Source organism: Anabrus simplex, chromosome 11 (genome assembly GCF_040414725.1).
Source record: "Anabrus simplex isolate iqAnaSimp1 chromosome 11, ASM4041472v1, whole genome shotgun sequence".
Classification (NCBI taxonomy): domain Eukaryota; kingdom Metazoa; phylum Arthropoda; class Insecta; order Orthoptera; family Tettigoniidae; genus Anabrus; species Anabrus simplex.
In genome coordinates this window covers 129,205,467-129,226,733 of record NC_090275.1, presented here as the reverse complement: position 1 = coordinate 129,226,733, position 21,267 = coordinate 129,205,467, and the positions used below count along the sequence as shown (strand labels likewise).

Genomic DNA, 21,267 nt, shown 5'->3' with positions numbered 1-21,267 from the left:
CTCCTGTACTACTTACAAATATAGTCAACTGATATACAGTATGTGGAATTACTTCAAATGATACTATACAACTGGTATAAGATTAAACTTTACATTGCATTTATTTACTTTTTACTTTTTTTTTTACCCGTTCTGGATCCTAAGTAGCATAACGACCTGCTGCGTCTTAACCAGAGCCCCTTTTGCCACCACTTTTCAGAGTTCCTGAAGGGCCTTCACAGCTACCGTAGTGGTCCCAGGGCCCTCGAAGTCCCCACTGTACTTCACCCCTACAGGCAGTCCCCTACTTTGGCTGTCCAAACTCCTTAGACTAGGGGAAGGAATTAATTTATTCACACACATTTTTTTATTTACAATAACCTGCACTGGTCGAATGCCCTCTATCACTTCATTTATTTTCTCTGTTGCTGTTTATTCTCTTCTTGAATATCTGTACAGATTTTGGAAAAGGATCAAACACTACCCCTGGTAAACTGTTCCACTAAATCACACCCTTCCCAATGAATGAAAATTTACCCCAATCGCTTCTGCTAAAATTCCTTCTAATTTTATATTTGTGGTCAGTCCTGCCGATATAATTATTTTCCAACCGAAGCCTCTCACGGATATCTCCCCATGCTTCTTCTCTTGTACAGGCTCTATATAATCCTATAAGTCTAGTTTTCTATCTTCTCTCACTTAAAGTTTCCCACCCAAGTTCCTTTAACATTTCTGATACACTACTCTTTCTCCTGAAATCCCCTGTTACAAATCTTGCTGCTTTCCTCTGCACACTATCTATTTCTTTTATTAGGTATTCTTGGTGAGGATCCCAAACACTGCTTGCATATTCCAATAATGGACGAACCATACTCAAGTAACTTTTTTCTTTTAATTCTTTGTTGCATCCTTTAAGTAGCCTCATTATGATATGTAACGATCTGTATGTTTTCCCAACAATGTCATCAACATGACCCTTCCAGTGCAAATTACTTTCAAATCTCACACCTAAGTATTTTCACTTGCCATCTTTTGGGATAACTACCTCATCCAAAGTATATTCAAATTCAGTTTTAATGCTCCTGTTTGTAAATGTTGTAACAGTTGATTTGCCTCCATTAACCTTCATATTATTTTCTTCAACCCATTGTTGGATACTTTCAAGGCCCCTTTGTAATTCTGAACAATCCTCAATGTTGTTTATTTCCCTATAAACAATTATGTCATCTGCATACAATCTTATTTTTGATGTTATATTGTTCCCTAAATCATTTGCGTATATTAAGGTAACGGACCGATTATACTACCGTGTGCAATTCCCTTCCAAACTTTCTCTTCCTGAGATACATTATTTCCTACTTTGGCTTTCTGAACCCTTGAATTTAGAAATGTTTTTATCCAACGTGTAACCCTTACGTCCACTCCTATTCCCTCCAATTTCTTTAATAATACTCCATGTTCCACTCTATCAAAGGCTTTAGAAAGATCTATGGCTATGCAATCTAACTTACCTCCCGAATCCAACTGATCTGATATGTCCTGCTAAAATCCCACCAGTTGTGCCTCACAAGAAAAGTTCTTTCTAAATCCATACTGGCTCCTCATGAACCAATTTTTATCATCACATATCCCTCTGATGTACTTTGATATTAAACTCTCCAGTATTTTACAAACTATACTGGTCAGGCTGATTGGTCTGTAGTTCTCTGGTTTCCTTTTATCACCCTTTCCTTTATAAATTGGTATTATTATAGATTCCTTCCATTCCTTTGGTATTACACTATTATTTATGACATAGTCAAAGAGAAATTTTAAATAAGGCACTATGTACCATCCCATTGACTTTAATGTCTCCCCAGTAATTTGATCACTTCCTGCTGCTTTTCCTTGCTGAAGCAGTTGGATTTCTCTGAAAATATCTTCATTTGTGAATGAGAAGCTTCTTGTTTCCCTCTGTGTCTCTCCCTCTCTATCTTCCGTTTCGGTTTCCAACTCTTGACAATCATCTACTCATCATCATCATCCTAAACCATCTCCAGTTTCCCGGGTGTGGTATATGAGCCTCCTCCATCTCATCCTGTCCTTGTACCATTCTTCCTCCACCAACTTGTCCCAATCATGACCTCTCAGCATTACATCGCTCTTAACTAAATCTATCCATTTCCTTCGTGGCCTTCCCACGGGTCGTCTTCCTTCTACCTTTCTGTCAAATTCCTTCCTTGCAGTTCTGTTTACTGGCATCCTCTTCATGTGACCAAACCACTTCAGTCTTGATACCTGAATCTTATTTAGGAGAGAATTGTCTATTCCTACTTCTTCTCTAATTTTCTCATTCATAATCTTGTCTTTCCTGGTTTTCAGGATCATAGTGCGTAGGAATTTCATTTCAGCTGCCTGAAATTTGGAATTATCTCTATTGGTCAGTGTTGTGGTTTCGAGACTGTATGTAAGAATTGGTGTATAATAGGACTTGTACAATGTCATTTTTGTTTTCATGGATATTTGCTCATCCCACAGCAGGTGTCTTACCTGGTGGTAGAATTGTGTCGCCTTATTGATTCGATCGTTCACCTCATGTTTTGCTAGGTTGTCATTTGATATAACGCTACCCAAGTATTTGAAAACTGGAACGCTGTCCAGTTGGGCTTCATTTAACATGACTATTGGTTCTGCTCCTTCCTCATACACTTTCATCACCACCGTCTTGGTCTTGCTGATGTTTAAACCATATTTCTTAAACTCCTCATTCCAGCTTTGTATTCTCTCTCCCAATTCATCTTCTGAGTCACTCCAGATCGCAACATCATCTGCAAATGTGAAGGCTTTGATATCTCCATGTTCTTTCCTTTTAATAGATTTCATTACTACATCCATTACAATAATAAATAGAAGTGGTGACAATGAGCTGCCCTGCTGCACTCCTCTCTTTGTTTCAAACCAGTCCGACAAACCACATCCTACTTGAATACAGCTTCTGTTCCCACTATACAACATTTTCACTTTGTCTATGAGGCTATCTCGCACTTGAAGTTCTTTCATGCATTGCCAAATTCTTTCCCTTGGTACACTGTCTTATGCTTTCTCAATGTCCAAAAATATTAGAAATAAAGGCTTGTTCTTCTCCCAGTATTTTCCCATTAGCATCCTAATTGCAAATATAAGGTCTGTAGTTGACCTTCCTGGTCTGAAACCATACTGCTCTTCCAAAATTGGTTCAACAATATCTCTGATTCTGGTCTCTATTATTTTTTCCAATATTTTCAGGACATGAGACAGTAGTGTGTGAGACAACGATAATTAGTACATTTTCATCGGCTTTCTTTCTTGAACAGAGGTACAATGATGCCCACCTTCCAGTCCTCAGGAATAGTATTTTCCTCCCATATCTTGTTGAGCAGTCTATAGAGCCATTGGATTCCTGGAACTCCCGCTGCTTTCAGCATATCTGCACTTAGTTCATCTACGCCCACTGTCTTTCCTTTCTTCATGCTCTTGACCGCATTTTCAACCTCAAGCCATGTAATTGGTGGTTCAGTTGTGGTTCCTCGACTTGGCTCTCCTCTATCCGTTGTTATGTTTTCTGTATCTCCATTCAGCAGCTTTTCGAAATAGATCTTGAGTTCTTGTTTAATTTCTCCCTCTTCTTGTGCCAGAGTTCCATCATCACGTTCTATTGCTTTTATGGTCTCTTGATCCCTTCGCTTGTTTTTCACTACTCTGTATAGCAATTTCATATTTCCTCTACTGTCCTCTTCCAGTTTTTCTGCAAACTCATTCCATTTCTTCTCTTTTTCTTCCCTTACAATGTTCTTTACAGCAAGTTTCTTGTTCCTGTATACTCCTTGAAGTCTTTGTATTTCTTGTTCATTTCGTTCTTGTCCCTGTTTTTGTTTCTCCTTGTCCAGTGCCTTCTTTATTTGGTTTCTTTCTTTCAGCGCTGTTTTCACTCTATCATTCCACCATGGTGTCTCCTTTTTTCTTATGATAGAACTTGTAACTCCACATAGGTTTTTGGCTTCTCCCACAAAGATGTCTTTGAAGGCCTTCCATTCTTCATTAACGCTGGTTACTTCACACTTCGGCAAACTCTGTTGAATCCTTAGTTTGTATTCTTCCTTTATTTGGACTTCTTGCAACTTCCAAGTTTTAATCCTTGGTTTTTTCGTAATAAGTTTCTGCGTTTCATTTGTCTTATGTTTGAAGTCTACTACCAACAATCTGTGGTCACTGTCCATGCTTTCACTAGGGATGACCTTTACATCTGTGATGTACCTGCCACCATCTTTATTTGTGATTACGTAGTCAATCAATGTTCTATACTGGCCATCCCAACTGTACCTTGTTATTCTGTGACTGTCTCTTTTTTTGAAGAATGTATTTTTGATTATAAGATCATTTCTTCTGCACAGATCTAATAGTTGTTCTCCTTCTGGGTTCCTTTGTCCAAATCCATGTGGACCAATGATGTTCTCATACCCAAGTCATCTACTGAATCTCTAAATTCCCTACTAAATAGGTTTGCTTTCTCAGCGTCTGTTAAATAGTGTTCACCCGCTTCTCCCACCATTGTAGGAATTTGGATTCCTTTTTCTTTTTGATTCCTGATATATGAATACAGCTTTTTCCATTTCCCTTTGTGGTCGTTACCCTCTTGAAGTATGCCATTCATATAATTCTCTTTTGCTTCCTTTTTCACTCTATTCAGTTCCCTCATTAGCTGTTTTCTAGTTTCTCTACTCTCCCTACCCTCTTTGATTTTCCTGTTTACTATTATACATTTTCTTTTTAATTTTCTTATTTCCCTTGTATAATAAACATGGTCTGAGGTCATTTTACCCTTCTTAACAGGTACAAATTAGATTCTCTCCTTCCCAAATGATTCCTTTAAATTTAGCCCAAAGTGTATCCATGTTACTCTCTTCACTTATCCAACAACTGAATTGTGATTTAAGGTAAGTCCCAAATTCATCAACTTTAGTTTTTCTGTACAATTTCTTGTCTTGTGTAACCCTCTTATTAAGCCTTTTTGGTACGAGTTCTACATCCATTATTACAGCCTTATGGTCTCCTAATCCTTCAATTACCTCAGTTTTATCAACAATTTCCCATGGTTTAACCAAGAATACATCTAGTAAGTTATTGAGACGAGTCGGTTCTTGTACTACTTGTGTAAATCCTCCCTCCCAAATTAACTTATTTGCCAGTTTCTGTTCATGGGCTTCACTTGCAGCTCCATTCCATTCAACTTCAGGCAAATTTAGATCTCCCCCAATTATTACCATATCATTATTATTGTTTTTATGAGTATAATCTATTATTTTCTCAAAGATTTCCATGTCTCTTTCCTCTCTTCCAGGCCTGTATGTTCCTATAATTCCCACCTCCTTCATATTATCACAAACTAATTTTATCCCTAATATTTATCTCCTCGGTCTCTACGATAGACTGTGTACCCTTCTGGAAATACTTCTCTATTACCCACCACTTCTTTCAACCACGATTCCACTCCTATCACCACATCAGTCTCATAAGATTCCATCAATGTACCGAATTTTAATTGTTTATTTACTACACTTTAACAGTTTACCAAGAGCAATCTCAGACCCCCTTCCTCCCTAAAACTTGACTGTTGCAATTGGGTAACTTGAAATTCCTTACTATCCTGAGTTTCTTTTTCTAGTTGGCTGAGCCAGCTTGAAGTACAGCTGGCTCTTTCTACTAGTTTTCCTGGTCAGTATTATAACTCAAGGGAGTTGCCTGTTTTACAGTACAGATCTTAAGATCTTAAGATTAATGGAGGCCATGTTTTGTATAACAGTATCTCTCAAAACTGCTACATTCAATAACCTGAGTATTCCGAAAATGTTTACAAATTTTAACAGTATCTTTATTGACCTTGTCCACTTCAATGTTCACACACGAGTCTCTACTCAAATCATGCCTGTGGGGCACGTTCACTACAAAGACGTTAGTGTGGGTCAGCTTCCCTAGTGTATGTTTAAGTTGTTATCTTACATTCTTGGTGTCATTGTGAGCTACGTCGTTCGTCCCACCGATGATAAGCACTGCATCGCTGCTCCCGAAGTTCCTAGTTGCTGGTTCTACGTTTTCCAGAACACTGCTGATAGAAGCTCCTGGATATATTTCTCCGGTTGCTGCTATATTCTCGTTGTTAATCACTCCCGCAATTCCCCTTCCTTGGCTATCACCAAACACAGCTACCTTCGCTGATTTAGGCCTAAATGGGTCTTGAATCTGAATTCTAGGCCTAAATTTTAAACTCGGCACAGCAACGGCAGCGGATCGCGATGATTTGGTTTCACGCGCGCGATCACTTTCTTCCAGAATTAAATTATTTAGGGCAGAAAACCTATTCCTGATGTTTATTTCTGCAAATTCAGTTGTAGATTTCTTCTTAGCCGGCCATCCACGAACTACTTGACACCACGTGCTCGAGTTTGTTACTGGTACCAGTATATCACTCGAAGAATGGTCAGTCCCAAATTCTAGCGATCGCAGTCTTTCTTTTAATTCTTGATTTTCAACTTTAAGAGTCTCATTGTCCTTTTGTAGAATGTTTATAATTTCTAATGCACTTTTATATTCCTCATTGACTGCTTTCGGTGCTTCGTCAACGCCGTCGCCAACAACAACATTCCGAACACACTGCTCACAAATCCAGTCAACATTTTCATTAGTTTTTACGTCTCTAGGGCAATTTCCACACTTATAATGCCACCATCGATCACATGAATCACACAACATTCCGTTTTTCACTAATCTTCGACATTTTCCGCACTTTTCATCACATTTTATGGTTAATTTACTCGGAGGATAAAACACTAAGTCGTCATTACCGGGCGCCATTTTGAAAAAAAAATTCTTTTATCCTTGTGTTAATTTGAGTTTTTAGTATTAATATGTTCATTTATTACTCCTTCACATTACATTAGTTAAAGACATAAATGTATTATTATTTCTTGTGATATATAGCCTATTTTGTTTGAACAACCTTTTAAGGAAAACCCGTTAAAGGAAGAAATATCAAATCACCCTGAGATTTGTTCTACTGTAGGTCTTATGGCGACGATGGCACAGGAAAGGCCTAGGAGTGGAAAGCAAGATACAACATGACAAACCAAAAACACTATCTCCCGAATGCAAGCTGACCCACACCGCGCAACTTACTGTACTGTTCCATGATCACAGAAAGAAAGGCTAAAGAAAATTCGTCAGAAGATCAGGAAGAGAGAGGTGGAGCAGCGCTCACTGTACCCACCTTGACAGACCACGGGGCGGCCGAGTCCGTCGTCAGGGTCTGGGCTAACAGGCTACGAAAGCCTTTGGGATCCTCGCGGTGCGACAGGCAGCCAGCCCGTTGTTTCACGTCCACGTGGCCAGACTGCTGCAGCAACTTTCTGCACGAAGAGATAGTAAAACCCCTTTAACTTACACACATACACAAAAAATACACAGATACAGTACAATAGTTATTTTATAGAATGAACACTTTGAAAGTAAATCTGTACAACATTTTATATCGTCAATCAATCGACAACACTCGTGGTACTTTAGCACTTGTAGGGTTCCTTGGAAAGTAACATTTACCACCCACACCAGGAATCATTGGGAAGAGCGATTAACATCAGAATCACTACTGTCACATTACAGAAAAGAGACAATGGACTTAGTAATTTACAAGCTGAAACATGTCCATCCCTTTCCCACTAATTTATTACTTACCGTATTTACTGACACATAATATCCCACCCTTAATTTTGAAATGCAAATTTAGTCTCTCTTAATTCTCAATCCTAAGATTGGTTGGCAGCAATTCGTCTTCTCCACTCTTCTCTGCAATCCGCTAATCTATTCATTTCCACATATGAGCCTGCTCCTGCATCATCTCTGATCTGTCTTGCATATTGCAGTCTAGGTCTTCCTCTTCCTCTTTTACCTTGAATCATTCCTTCCATGACATTAACTATGAAACCATTGTGCTTATAGAGATGGCCAATTAATTGGTCTCTTCTCTTTCTTATTGTTGCTAAAAAGGATCTCTTTTCATCTATTCATCGAAGAACATCTTCATTTGTGAGTTTTGCTGTCCATGAGATCTTTTCCATCCTCCTCCAGCACCACATCTCCAATGCTTCCAGACGTTTCTTATCACCTGCACTAATAGTCCACGTTTCTGAACCATACAAGGCCACACTCCATACATAGCACTTAATAAATGTCTTAGTCTCCACATTTAAATTCCTTGCTGTAAGTAGTATCCTTTTCTTGTAATAAGCGATCCCTGCTTGAGCAATTCTGCTCTTTATGTCGATTGAACTTTTGCCATCTGGAGTGATTTTACTTCCTAAATAGGTAAAGACATTTACTTGCTTTAGTGGTACATCACTAATTCTGATGTCGACTGCAATATGTTGGCGGTCACATACCATAATTTCGGTCTTTTTTGTATTAATTTTCATGTTATATTTATCTCTCAATATCTTATTCACTTTTATTAATGCACTTTGTAGTTTCTCTTCGTTCTCCTCTATGACAGCTATGTCATCAGCAAATCTTATCATTTTGATTTCTACTCCATTTATCTTTATCCCTTCCATTTCCTCTTTACATTCCTCAATGCATTTCTCAATACACAGGTTGAACAACACTGGTGACAAATTACATCCCTGTCGTACTCCTTTCTTTATATAAGTCTCCCATACTTCACCATTTATGTTTATGATGCCTCTTTGGTTGTTATAGAGTTCATATACTATTCGTCTATCTCTAAAATCTAGACAAACACTAGTCATAATCTTCATTACCATATTCCAGTTCACATTATCAAAAGCTTTTTCTAAATCGACGAATGCAATAAACAAAGGTTTTCTTACGTCTAGCATTTTGTCTATAACCTGTCGTAACGTTAGAATAGCTTCTCGTGTGCCTCTATTCCGCCTAAATCCAAACTGATCTTCAGCCAAATGTGGTTCAATTTTATTGCTTATTCGGTTATATATTATTCTTGTCAATATTTTTGACATGTGCGAAAATAGACTCAAGGTGCAATGTTCTTCACATTTTAGAGTTCCAGGTTTCTTCGGTATAGGGATTATGAGAGACTTTTTAAAATCTTCTGGAATTTCTCCAGTTTCATATATTTCCATGATCAGTTTAAAAATATAGCCGTGTGTTTCATCATCCAGTCTCTGTATCATTTCTCCACTTAGTTCATCGCATCCTGGCGCTTTATTAGGTTTCAGTTCTTTTACAGCCTTAAGGTACTCCTCTTTTGTTAAAGAGGGTCCCAGTTGATCACTTGTAATGTTGTCTTCATTGTCAAGGTCATTTATGTCAGTAGGATCTTCATATAATGTTTCTATATATCGCTTCCATCTTTCTCCCACTTCTTTACTCTCAGACAACAGTTTCCCATTTTCACTTAATATGCTGTTACTACGGCCAGTGACTGTTCTGAATTGTTTCTTAATCAGTTCATAGGCAGTTTCCATGTTTCCTTTCTCCATTCTTTCTTCTATTTCTTTGCATTGTCTCATTATATATTCTTCCTTTGCCTTCTTTGCTTCTCTGTTGACTAGGTTTCGAAGTGTTTTATAGTTTCTGATTCCTTCTTCACTCTTTGAGTTTTTAAATTTCCTCCTTTCCTCTATAAGTTCAAGCACGTAATCAGTAACCCATGGTTCTCGTGCTTGTTTCGTCGCTTTCCCTATTACCTGATTAGCAGCTTCTATGATAGAGTGTTTAAGGCCCATCCATTTCTCATTTATTGTACCATTGGGTATTTCTGCGACGTTCTGTTTTACCAGTGTTTGATGGTTTTCCTTGATTCTGTCTTGTTTTAGTTTCCTGACATTATATCTGCAATATTTTTCCACATTCCTCCTCTTCTTTCTTAGTCTTGAATCAGATTTTAACAATACTAGGTTGTGGTCACTCGCTACATCAGCCCCTGGATAACTTTTGCATTGTTTGACTTGGTTACGGTATCTTTCCTTTACCATAATATAATCTATTTGATATCTCACTTTATTTCCAGGTGCAGTCCAGGTGTACCTTCTTGGGCTGTTTGAACAAGGTGTTTGTAATTATTAGTCCTTTTGCTTTACAAAAGTCTATTAGTTGTTGTCCTCTGTCATTTCTTACTCCAAGACCATACTGACCTACAGTCTTCCCGTCTTCTCCTTCACCAACAGAAGCGTTCCAGTCTTCAAGAAAAACTAGGTTCTCGTTATCCTTAATCGTAGGGAAAATATAAATTCATGTAATTTTCTTGGTATGATTACATAAAAGTGTTCTATTTATAATTTTGCAAAATATGCTGGTGTGGAAACATTAAGCCATTTTAAACATAACATATTGAATAATGTAAAAAAACTGTATTTGCTCACATATTACTCGCCACCATGCATATTTCACATCCCACCTTTAACATTTGAAATTGCAGGAAAAAATCCCCACACATAACTCGCATTAACTTCTGACATTGTAATAAAGACATATGGATGATAGGAAAACTTAAGTTTTAAGTTTTCCTATCATCCATTCTCAGTTCAATACGGACAAAAATGAAATTCTTAGGTTTAAATAAAGACATATGGTACATACATGAAATAAAAGTTTGGGTATTTTGTGGACGTGCCTACATTAAATATCCGAACTGTACCAATTGCTGTTATGGTACTTTGTATGTGGCAGTACAAGAAGAAGCTGCATTTCTTTCTACCTGCAGAATGATTGAGGCTAGCTGTTGTAACAAAAATACCTAACTTGCATTCCTAGCCAGTCCGTCACACTCGGCCATCTTTGTTAATATGCTTATCCCCAGTAGAGCTGATCACGTGAACTGGGAGCGTTTCCCTGTCCAGGCAGTCAAGTGATCACAGTATTAGGTATCGTCCATCTGTTGTATTGTCGACAAGTAATTGTCTTCACGTTTCCTTGTTGTTTCTCAAGTTAACTTTTCTTGTGTAGGTTGATCTTTGAGTTAAGAAGAAATGTGGGAGTTATACGGCTGGGTTCAAACTCAAAGTGATAAAATATACTGAAGAACACGGTAACAGAGAGCTGCGCTGAAAACCACCAACTGAACACGTAAGGCATTTAGATGGCTGAAAACTGGTAAGTTTCCTGAGCTGGAAGACGAGTTGCTTCGTTACATTACAGAGTTGTGAAATGATGGCTTTTGTATCAAGCATGAGATGCTACTTTGCAGAGCGCATGAACTAGCGCTTAAAAGGAGGAATCAGGTGTTTGGACCTGAAAGTGAGCTGGGGTTGCACCCGTAGATTCATGACACGAAAGGGATTGTGTCGTTGCAAGTGACTAATCTCATGTTTTAATCCGTATTGAAATCTGTTGATATACAATAATAAAGTTTTATTATGAATCCACCTGTTCAATACATTATAATGTTGTCACATTTAAAATAACTTCATTAGTTAAAACGTTATATATGGGACATGTTTCGCTCCTTTATAGAGCATCATCAGCCAAATCTGAATCTCGAATAGTTGTTATTTACGTAAATAATGACTTAAGAACTATTAGAACATTTTTGACAAACTTAAAACTTATTCTATTAGAATATCATAAAATATAAAATCTTTGTATACATGGCTTAATTACATGTGCTTAATAGGAAGATACATTAAAATTATGGAAGAGAGAGTACTAAAATATAAAATAAAATAAAAATATATATATCATGTCCAAAATCTTAGAAAGACGTGAAAATCAATTTTAGGAGCTAAATTTGAGGATTTTCTTGGCAATGAGATCTGGTAAAAAAGTTATTTATCCCTTGTGGATAAGAGTCTATAAAGATTGAAATTTATCGTCAATTTGATGATTGAACTTGTAACAGGATAAATGTTGAGATCTATAAGAACATATCTTTTCAACAGCATTCGCCGAGGTCATATGACAACAAGCATTTAAATTTCTTGAAGACCAACATTTATCCTGTTACAAGTTCAATCATCAAATTGACGATAAATTTGAATCTTTATAGACTCTTATCCACAAGGGATAAATAACTTTTTTACCAGATCTCATTGCCAAGAAAATCCTCAAATTTAGCTCCTAAGATTGATTTTCACGTCTTTCTAAGATTTTGGACATGATATATATATTTTTATTTTTATTTTATTTTATATTTTAGTACTCTCTCTTCCATAATTTTAATGTATCTTCCTATTAAGCACATGTAATTAAGCCATGTATACAAAGATTTTATATTTTATGATATTCTAATAGAATAAGTTTTAAGTTTGTTAAAAATGTTCTAATAGTTCTTAAGTCATTATTTACGTAAATAACAATTATTCGAGATTCAGATTTGGCTGATGATGCTCTATAAAGGAGCGAAACATGTCCCATATATAACGTTTTAACTAATGAAGTTATTTTAAATGTGTATGTATGTACAGTCTTCAGCCCTAAGGCTGGTTGGATCCTCAACTGCTCTGCCATCAGCTGTCATAGATGGCCTAGGTATCACTGAAGAGGCGTACTAGGGAAATGAGGAGTGAGGTAGTTTCCCGTTGCTTTCCTCACCGAGCCAGAAGTTGCTATTACATATCAGTCTGCCGAGCCCACTGACATGCATGCACCAACCAACCCTATGAGCAACATTTTCACACCATTGATAGCAGGGACTGGCTGCAGAAGGAAGGGCATTACTAGCATCACTCATACCTCAGTCACTTTCATATTGTCAAAGCCAAGGATAAGACAGAGACAGGTCAATGAAAATAACAAAATTGCTTTAGCCCATACCAGAAGACATAGTGCACTGTAAACACTAGGTCCTGCCAGCAAAGGCATTTTTAAATGTGACAACATTATAATGTATCGAACAGGTGGATTCATAATAAAACTTTATTATTGTATAGGGATTGTGTCTGCGAAGGTGAACCTCTCTCTGCCAGAGAATGCCAAGCAATTTCAGCGATAAAATCATAGATTTTTCATCACCATATGATAGCAATGTGGAAAAAAAAAACAAAAAAACAACTACCTCTTATCTCAAATTGGAAATGTAGATCAAACCCCGATAAACTTCAACATGCCATAGAACACCGCCCTCAACCCATCAACAAGAAGCGAGAATCTAGCATGCTTGTATGTACAATTGGGTGTGAAAAACAGCGTTGCACTGTCATGCTACCAATAACCGCAGACAGAAGAAAATTGCTACCGTACGTTATTTTCAAACGAAAAACAGTGCCTAAAGCAAAGTTTTCCAAAGGTTAAAGAAAAAGGATGGATGGATACAGCTCTTATCCAGGACTGGGTCCAAATGGTGCGGCACTGCTTCAACGTCCCGCGGTGCTAGTCTGAGACAGTTTCCGCAGACACTTGGTGAAAGACACGAAGAAATGTCTTGAGGAAATGAAATCTGATCTTGTTGTAAATCCTGGTAGACTCACACATTGTCTACAGCTCTTCAAGGCCAACACACGTAAATTGTAGGCCAAATGGACGGCAGGAGGGGAGCATGAGCTGATGCCAGTCAGTTGAACTCATGTTATGGTGTCGACAGACATTATTGTGAAGTCTTTCTTGAAGACGGGCATCACAAATGTGTTGGATGGAAGCCAGGATGATGCAGTATGGGATGGTGACCAGAATGATGCACGCGAGAATAGCTTGGAGATTGAGGGCAGTGACAATGAACAGGGAAGTATGCCAGTTGTCTTGTTTCAATAGCCTAACGCAAATTTTACATTTCTTGGGAATACGATCTTTCGCACACAAATCCCTGCATATACCACGCACCGAAAATGTTCATAGTTATTTTTGGTCAAAAACGTGCGGGTTATATGCAAGTAAATATGGTATGACCATCATCCAATATTCAAATATTCTGCCACCTTCGAAGCCACAGCACAGACGAATGAATCCTCTAGTAAGGCACGCAACATTTGGTAACGCAGTCATAGCAAGCACCCGCTCCCATAGTTACTAGGTTCCAGCAGCTACAGGTCTACCAAACAGCAATGAGACATGGTGGAACGCCAAGCGCATGATGCAGAAACGAAACAATATCTATATCATAAAAATTGTGATAAATGAAACACAACTCTTTCATTTCATACACAGTAACTGTAGGCTAGTGGTAAGGCACTCTGATAGGTAATAAAGAGGAGAAACAATCTCTTAAAACTACAAACAACTGTAGCATACAAACACACACACCATGACTTAACTCTCCCATGAATGAATTAGCTGTCAAAAACCTTGGAGAATAGGGTAATGGCACTATATATTGAATGCCCTTTAAATATCGAACAGTTCACACATCTCGTTGCAAAATAAGGATATTGAAAAGTTTACATAATGTCTGAGATTTCTAAATTCACCCCTCCAAACTTAGCTTTATGTCGTTACCGCATTGGCCAGCATGGGAAAGTCTCAGAACTTTGGAGATTGTTGTATTGTTACTAAGGTGCAGTGTCCCTGTGATTATCTGTTTTTGCCGTAAAATAGTGCCTTCAGAAGGTATCCTTTAAATAATAGGTTCTATTAACATACATGCATGTTTATTGTATTGTGAATTTTCACTTATCTTCATAATTATTTCTAAAATAAAATACTGTGTGATATTTGACTCCCATTTTATAATATCAAAAGGACGTTCGATAAATGAGGTTCATTTAATACAAAACAACACTTAATATCGAACGCCACTGAAAATTAATTGGCTGTTTATAATTTTAATTTGTAGAAATGTTTTCCTTGGCACCAAAGTCCGGATTTCTGTGGTCATGACTGCTGAGGCGTCTATTTGTAACTTGAGAGGGCCTGAATTTGAACCTCATTGGGTATAGTTAGATTTCTTTTACGATGTCTTGTGTCTGTCCAATGCCATACGTTGTGCTAATAACTTTATTTAACAATCCTGTCACTCATATATGGATAAGAAAGAAATTCCACCTTATCAATACTGTTTATTGTAAATATAGACTTACATCAGTACCGGTTTTGACCCTATTTGGTCATCATCAGTTGACATATCATGGTTTTACATTTATTAGGTATTGGGTTGTATTACTTCTCTAAAGAGAAGTTGTCATCCATTAGCACATCCGGATGTCTAATGGGAGTATGAGTTGGATGTATATTGTCAATTAATTTGTAAGTTCATGAATGTAAAATTGTTTTTGAGGTTTAAATATGATTGTAAAAACTTAAGTCTAAAAACTAATTGTACGTACACATTAAACACATTAAAACACTAAAAACAGTATATACAACACTTGTCTTGTGTATTCCTTCTTCAGATTTCCATGTTAGAGTTCTGTGAGCATATATTTGCATCAGTTGATTTTGTGCTCGTAAACAATGGTATAGTTGTTAAGAAGTTGTTGACCGAATGATGTCTTCATGTATGCTTATAATAAAAACACATGTCATTAAATGATTCAATAGTGTGGACAAGGACAATATGTGGCCCAGCTGTAAACAAAATCTTGTTCCTAAAAGTTTGAAGCAGATGATAAAATCTTGGTTTTTTGTGGATTTGATTGAATTTGGATTTTGGTGGTAACTCCTTCCTTGTCTATATTTGTGTATCGGTGTTATGGTTGTTAAAAATAAACTGATATGAGTAAAGTGTTACAAGTTTGAAGGAATGCCAAAGGATGTGTGCGAATATCAATTTGTATTTACTGCTGTTGTATAGACTACTTGACCTCTGCCTGAGGAACGACCTTATAATAGGGAACTCATGGTATCAAAAACAAAAAAGCCATAAGGTCACAAAATATGGATGGGATGGAAAAAGTGAATCTCTTATAGATTACTTTTTGATCGAGAAACAACTACAAAATAGACTGTTAGATGTAAAAGTGATTCCTAGTGTCTCCCTAGGAAGTGATCATAGACTTCTCATTGGATACTTAAAGTTTAAAAAGTTAAAAGAAGTAAGAACCATACAAGTAAAGAAACTCAAGACCTGGAAGCTGAAGGACAATGATAGAATAATAGAGTTCCAAGAAAACATCAAAACAGTGATACCAAAGACAGATGAAAGAACAGTTGAGGAGGAATGGAAGGATCTGAAAGAAAATCTAGTAATGATAACTGAGAAGGTTTGTGGACGAACCAGTGGCACAAGAAGATGGAAGGAAACTTCATGGTGGAATGACAGAACATGAACTGCTATCCTGAACAAGAACAACATGTTCAGAAAATATTTCAAGAACCGGACTGATCATAATAAGGAACTATACAGGGTTGCTAAAAAACAAGCAAACAAATTTGTTACAGAAGAACGAGAGAAGTGGTTGAACAAGTGGAGTGATGAATTGAAAGAAGATGTTAATGGTAATAAGAAAATGTTATATGGGATGATGAAAAATAGAAAAAGAGATAAAGAACACTCCAAATACCTAAGAGATGATAATGAAAATCTGATCACTGAAGATGAGAAGATCAAAGAGACTTGGAGGACTTACTTTGATGAATTACTAAATGTGAACTGCATGTAGCCTACACAAAAAGACAGTACCGGTACTACCTCCTGCAAGTCTGCCTCTGACAACAGGTTAGAATTAACATGGAATGATGTAGAATATGCCTGGAAATACATCAAAACTGGAAAATCAGCAGGGGCTGATGAAATTAATGGAGAAATGATCAAGGCAATGGGCATTTCTGGAAAACATTGGGCCTACAGACTCTTTCGTAAGATCTGGAAAGAAGGGGACATACCAGTTGATTGGAAAACAAGCATCATAATTCCACTCTTTAAGAAGGGAGACAGAAAGAAATGTTCCAACTATAGAGGCATCACTTTAACATCTCAAGTTGGTAAACTTTATGAAAGAATTATAGAGCGTAAAATCAGACCCTTTATTGAAGAGAACCTCTTCGAAGAACAGTATGGATTCAGGAAGGGGAGATCAACAACTGATTTAATCTTTACAGTCCGTCAGTTAATGGAAAAATACTACGAACACAACCGAGATTTGTGATTAGCCTTTCTGGATATCAAGAAAGCATTTGATGCAGTGGATAGAGAGAAGGTGTGGGAAGCACTGAAGAAAATTGGAATACAGGATGACATGACACACTGAATCAAGAATTTGTATGAAGATACCCGAAGTAAAGTCAAAACACCTGTAGGAATGACTGAAACCTTTGATATAAAATCTGAGTTAAGACAGGGTGGTGTTCTGTCTCCACTTTTTTTCATCACTGTGATGAACAAGATTCAGAGAAAAGTTCACCAAACCATTGCAGGTAAGAAAATGAAAGTTATATTGTTCGTGGATGATATATGCTTGTGGGGAGACTCTAAAGAAGATCTTCAAGGACAAATAAACTCCTGGGCAGAATCTGCTAAAGAATATGGACTCATCTTCAGCCAAGAGAAAAGTGAGGTTATGGTCATGAAGAGATACGGGCAACCAATGGGACACATTGAAATGGAGGGGAAACAGCTACAGATGAACCATCAATTCAAATATCTTGGAAGTGTTATCTCTGATACTGGTTCTATAGATAAGGAAATTCCCCACAGAATTCAGGCATGTAGCAACTTTCACAAAATAGTTAAAGACATAATATGGAACAAGAAAATACCAACAAAAGGTAAGAGAGTCATTTATGAAACTTATTACGTACCAATCCTGACCTATGGTTGCGAAACATGGACCATGAGAAACAAAGATGTTAGTAGAATCCAGGCAGCAGAAATGAAATTTGTCCGTAGCATGATCGGCAAAACACGGAGGGACAGAGTCCGTAATGAGGAAATCCGCAAGCACGCTCAAGTTGTAAGACAGCAGGACAAAATAACAGTGCAGCGACTGAGATGGTATGAACACATGCGACGCATGGGTGATAACAGATTACCAAAAAAAATGTACGATCTAAAACTTGAAGACAAAAGACCAAGAGGGCGACCAAGACTCAGGTACAAGGACATGGTGAAGATTGACATTCAACAGAGAGGACATACTTTGGAAAGCATTGAAGAAGGAGAGAAGTTCAGGGACCGCAACTGGTGGAGAAGCCTCGTTTGCCGACCCATCGCTTAAGATGGAATGACGTGGGATATGTATGTATGTACTTACTGCTGTTGTTGTGGTTGTGTGGTGTTCTGTTTGAAAGCTCGCTGCGTACTGCTACGCGTCTGCCTTGGGCTTATGTTCGCTGTAGTGAGGGGTATGGATGGAGGGGTAGGGAGAGTGGCTATTGTGGGGGTAGTGGTGGAGCTGGGCATTTCGTTCGGCGGTTTTTGGAATGTACTGTGTTATGTTTATGAACTATTTTGAGGTAATCACTTTTTAGGGTGGGAATAACTTTATTAAAGACTAGCTGATGTACCCATGCTTCACAACGGAATTCTAATGTACACGATGAGAGCAAGATTGTATTAAATTGCATAGCTCTTAACGTTATCCTAGAAACGCGACGGGGGAAGTCACCAAAAATCTTTTCTCATATGTTAGGGAATTTTCAGTGTAATCAGTCACAATCAGGTTGGGGGAGTTTTCATTATAATGGTAGACACTCACTCTCCACCTGCCTTTTTACATCCTCAGAAGGACTGTCTTAGTGGTTTTCCCAAATGAAATGAACATACATTACAATGATGTCAGTAGGAATGGCGCAATTGAAGGCAATGCTTTTATATGAAATACTCGATCAAATGAAACACCACACATTTTCTCATTTTTAACGAACAGGACTACACTGCCGATCTAACAGTCCAAAGTTCCACAGCTCGTATGACCAAGCCGCAGACAGCCGTTATTCGTGAACACTCTTCGTCTCTTCGGCGGGGAGAAAGTCGAATAGTGGAGACTCCCAGGGCAAAAACTATGCCCTTTTACTAATCTGTTTTTTAGGAGTACCCGATGAGTCGGAAAATATCAGTTCACTACACTGGCGGCGGAAAAATCTATCCGACACGGAGGCAAATTTTTCCTCCAAACCAGAGGAGAAACTCTTTTCACTGATAATTTGGAATAAAATGAGTGTAGAATTTAATAAAAGTGAAGAGGAAAAAGCTTTTCTTAAGAAACGGCTCTTTCCAGGGTTGAATTTTGAGTTATTTAGTGAATTGTGGTGCTATAATTTGGAATAGGACTAAATTATTATTCTAGATCAGGCCATACTACTACTACTACTACTAAATCAGCCTCTGCCTTAAGTATGCACACGGCTCATTTGAAAGAGCGTGTCCGAGTAGGGATCGAATAACTGGAATACTATGAAGAACCAGTGTGTTACGTACCAGCTGTATCAGGAAATGTATGAACCAGAGGAATGGCATGCTAAAGAAGAAAGTTTTCTAACTCCCCAGCTATTTCCCGCCAATATTCATTCAGGCTATTATACTTGGTACGCAGCAGTAATTCCATCTATCAGAGTTGAGAGGCAGCATAAGAGACAAATAACATCACAACAAACAATGGTCAAGGTATATTGTTGATCAATGTTATGCACTTTCGATATTGTAGGCCTTCACATTTAGTTTTCTTCCGACTCTGAAATACCACTCAACATAGTCAAACGTTAAAACTGAATAAAACATAATGATCGGAAATTGTATTCTCTGTAACTCTTATTATGTATTGCTTTTCGATAGGACCAAAAACAGAGGTATTTCAAAATTATATTTTAGGCGCCTTCCCATAAACTACAATTTCATCCAGGGTGAATAAAATTGTTTATAGCTTAGACTGTAGTTTCTCATTCCCCGACTCTATATACCGATTTTCATTAAATTCTGTTAACCCATTTTCTCGTGGCTGAGTGTCGATATGGACTAGGCAACAAAAATACAAATTCATGAATATCTGTGTTATCATAGCTGGTACGGTAAAAATGTATAAGACATAAATGGTCGGAAATTTAATTCTATATAGCTTTGGTTATGTAGTATTTATCGATGCGACCATTAATAATACAAATATTTGAGAATTAAATTTTAGGCCTTCCCCTAAACTACCATTTAATTTAGCGTGAATAAACTTATTTATAGCCTAGATTGTAGTGGCTCATTCTCCGACTTTGTATACCTGTTTTCATGAGATAGACCCACTAATGACGTAAATATTTAAGAACTAAATATTAGGCCTTCCCCTCAGCGTGAATAAAATTATTTATAGACTAGAAAGTAGCGACTTATTCTCCGACTTTGCATACCAATTTTTATTAAAATAGGACCACTAATAACATAAATATTTGAAAATTAAATTTTAGGCCTTCCCCTTAACTACCATTCCTATCAGTGTGGATAAATGGCCTAGATTGTAGCGACTTATTCGCCTACTCTTTAGCCATTTTCTAGTGATGCGTGTGCATACATACATACATACATACATACATACATACATACAGAAATTACGGAAAAGTAAAAAAGGGCATTTCCTTGTTACTGTGGATATGGCCAATACAGAAGTACCATTCTTTTCCAATTCTGAGCAATGTACAGACAAAACTCTTATTTCATATATATATATATATATATATGATATTGGTTTTTTCAGTAATGTCATTTACAGTATATTGCAGTTAGGATTAGCGTTAGCGTATTGGTCTAGGGAAATATATAAAAATCATATTCAAGACCTCACTGATCGATATATAAAGCAGACCGATATATGAAGGAACACAACTGAAGAAGTTTGGAATGATAATTAGTAAAAAGAAAACTGTAGTCATGCATTGTGGAAAAGAGAAGTCAAGTGAATATACTGTAGATGGAGAACAGTTAGAGAATGTAGAACAGTTTACATATATGGGTAACATTATTCATGGAAGTAATGAAATCAACCCTGAAATTAATAACAGACTAAGTAAAGGTACAACATTTTATCATCAAGTCAGAGAGCTTTTATGGGATGACAAAGTACCCAAAAGAACAAAATGAACAGTATTTCATACCAGTTGTAACATACAGACTAGAAACGTTGGTAACTAATAAAAGACAAGATAGTAAGATCCAAGCAGTAGAAATGAAATTTCTAAGAACATTGGTTAAAACAAGACAAGAAGAGATAGAATTGCAAATATTAAAATCAGAGAAGAGCTGAATATAGAACTTAGTACAGAAGATACAAAAAGCAAGACTAAGATGGTTTGGACATGTAAAAAGAATGGGAAAGGAACGGGTAGCAAGAAGGGAATTGGGAAAGAGACCAGTTGGAAGACCGAGAAGAAGATGGATGGATCAGATTTGGAAGGACATTAGAGAAGCCGGATTGGATGTGGCGGAAGTAATGGAGCAGTAAAAGTGGAAGGACAGAA

General features: G+C 37.3%; 1 protein-coding gene across 2 annotated transcripts in view; it reads right to left on the bottom strand.

Moving 5' to 3' along the window:
• shtd (shattered) overlaps positions 1-21,267 on the bottom strand; it is a 786,765-nt gene that overhangs the window by 55,676 nt on the left and 709,822 nt on the right. For both annotated transcript variants that reach the window (XM_067155551.2, XM_068229717.1), the window contains one exon: positions 7,259-7,397. In XM_067155551.2, coding sequence (XP_067011652.2) covers positions 7,259-7,397 — 139 coding nt within the window. The remainder of the gene's footprint in view (positions 1-7,258; positions 7,398-21,267) is intronic.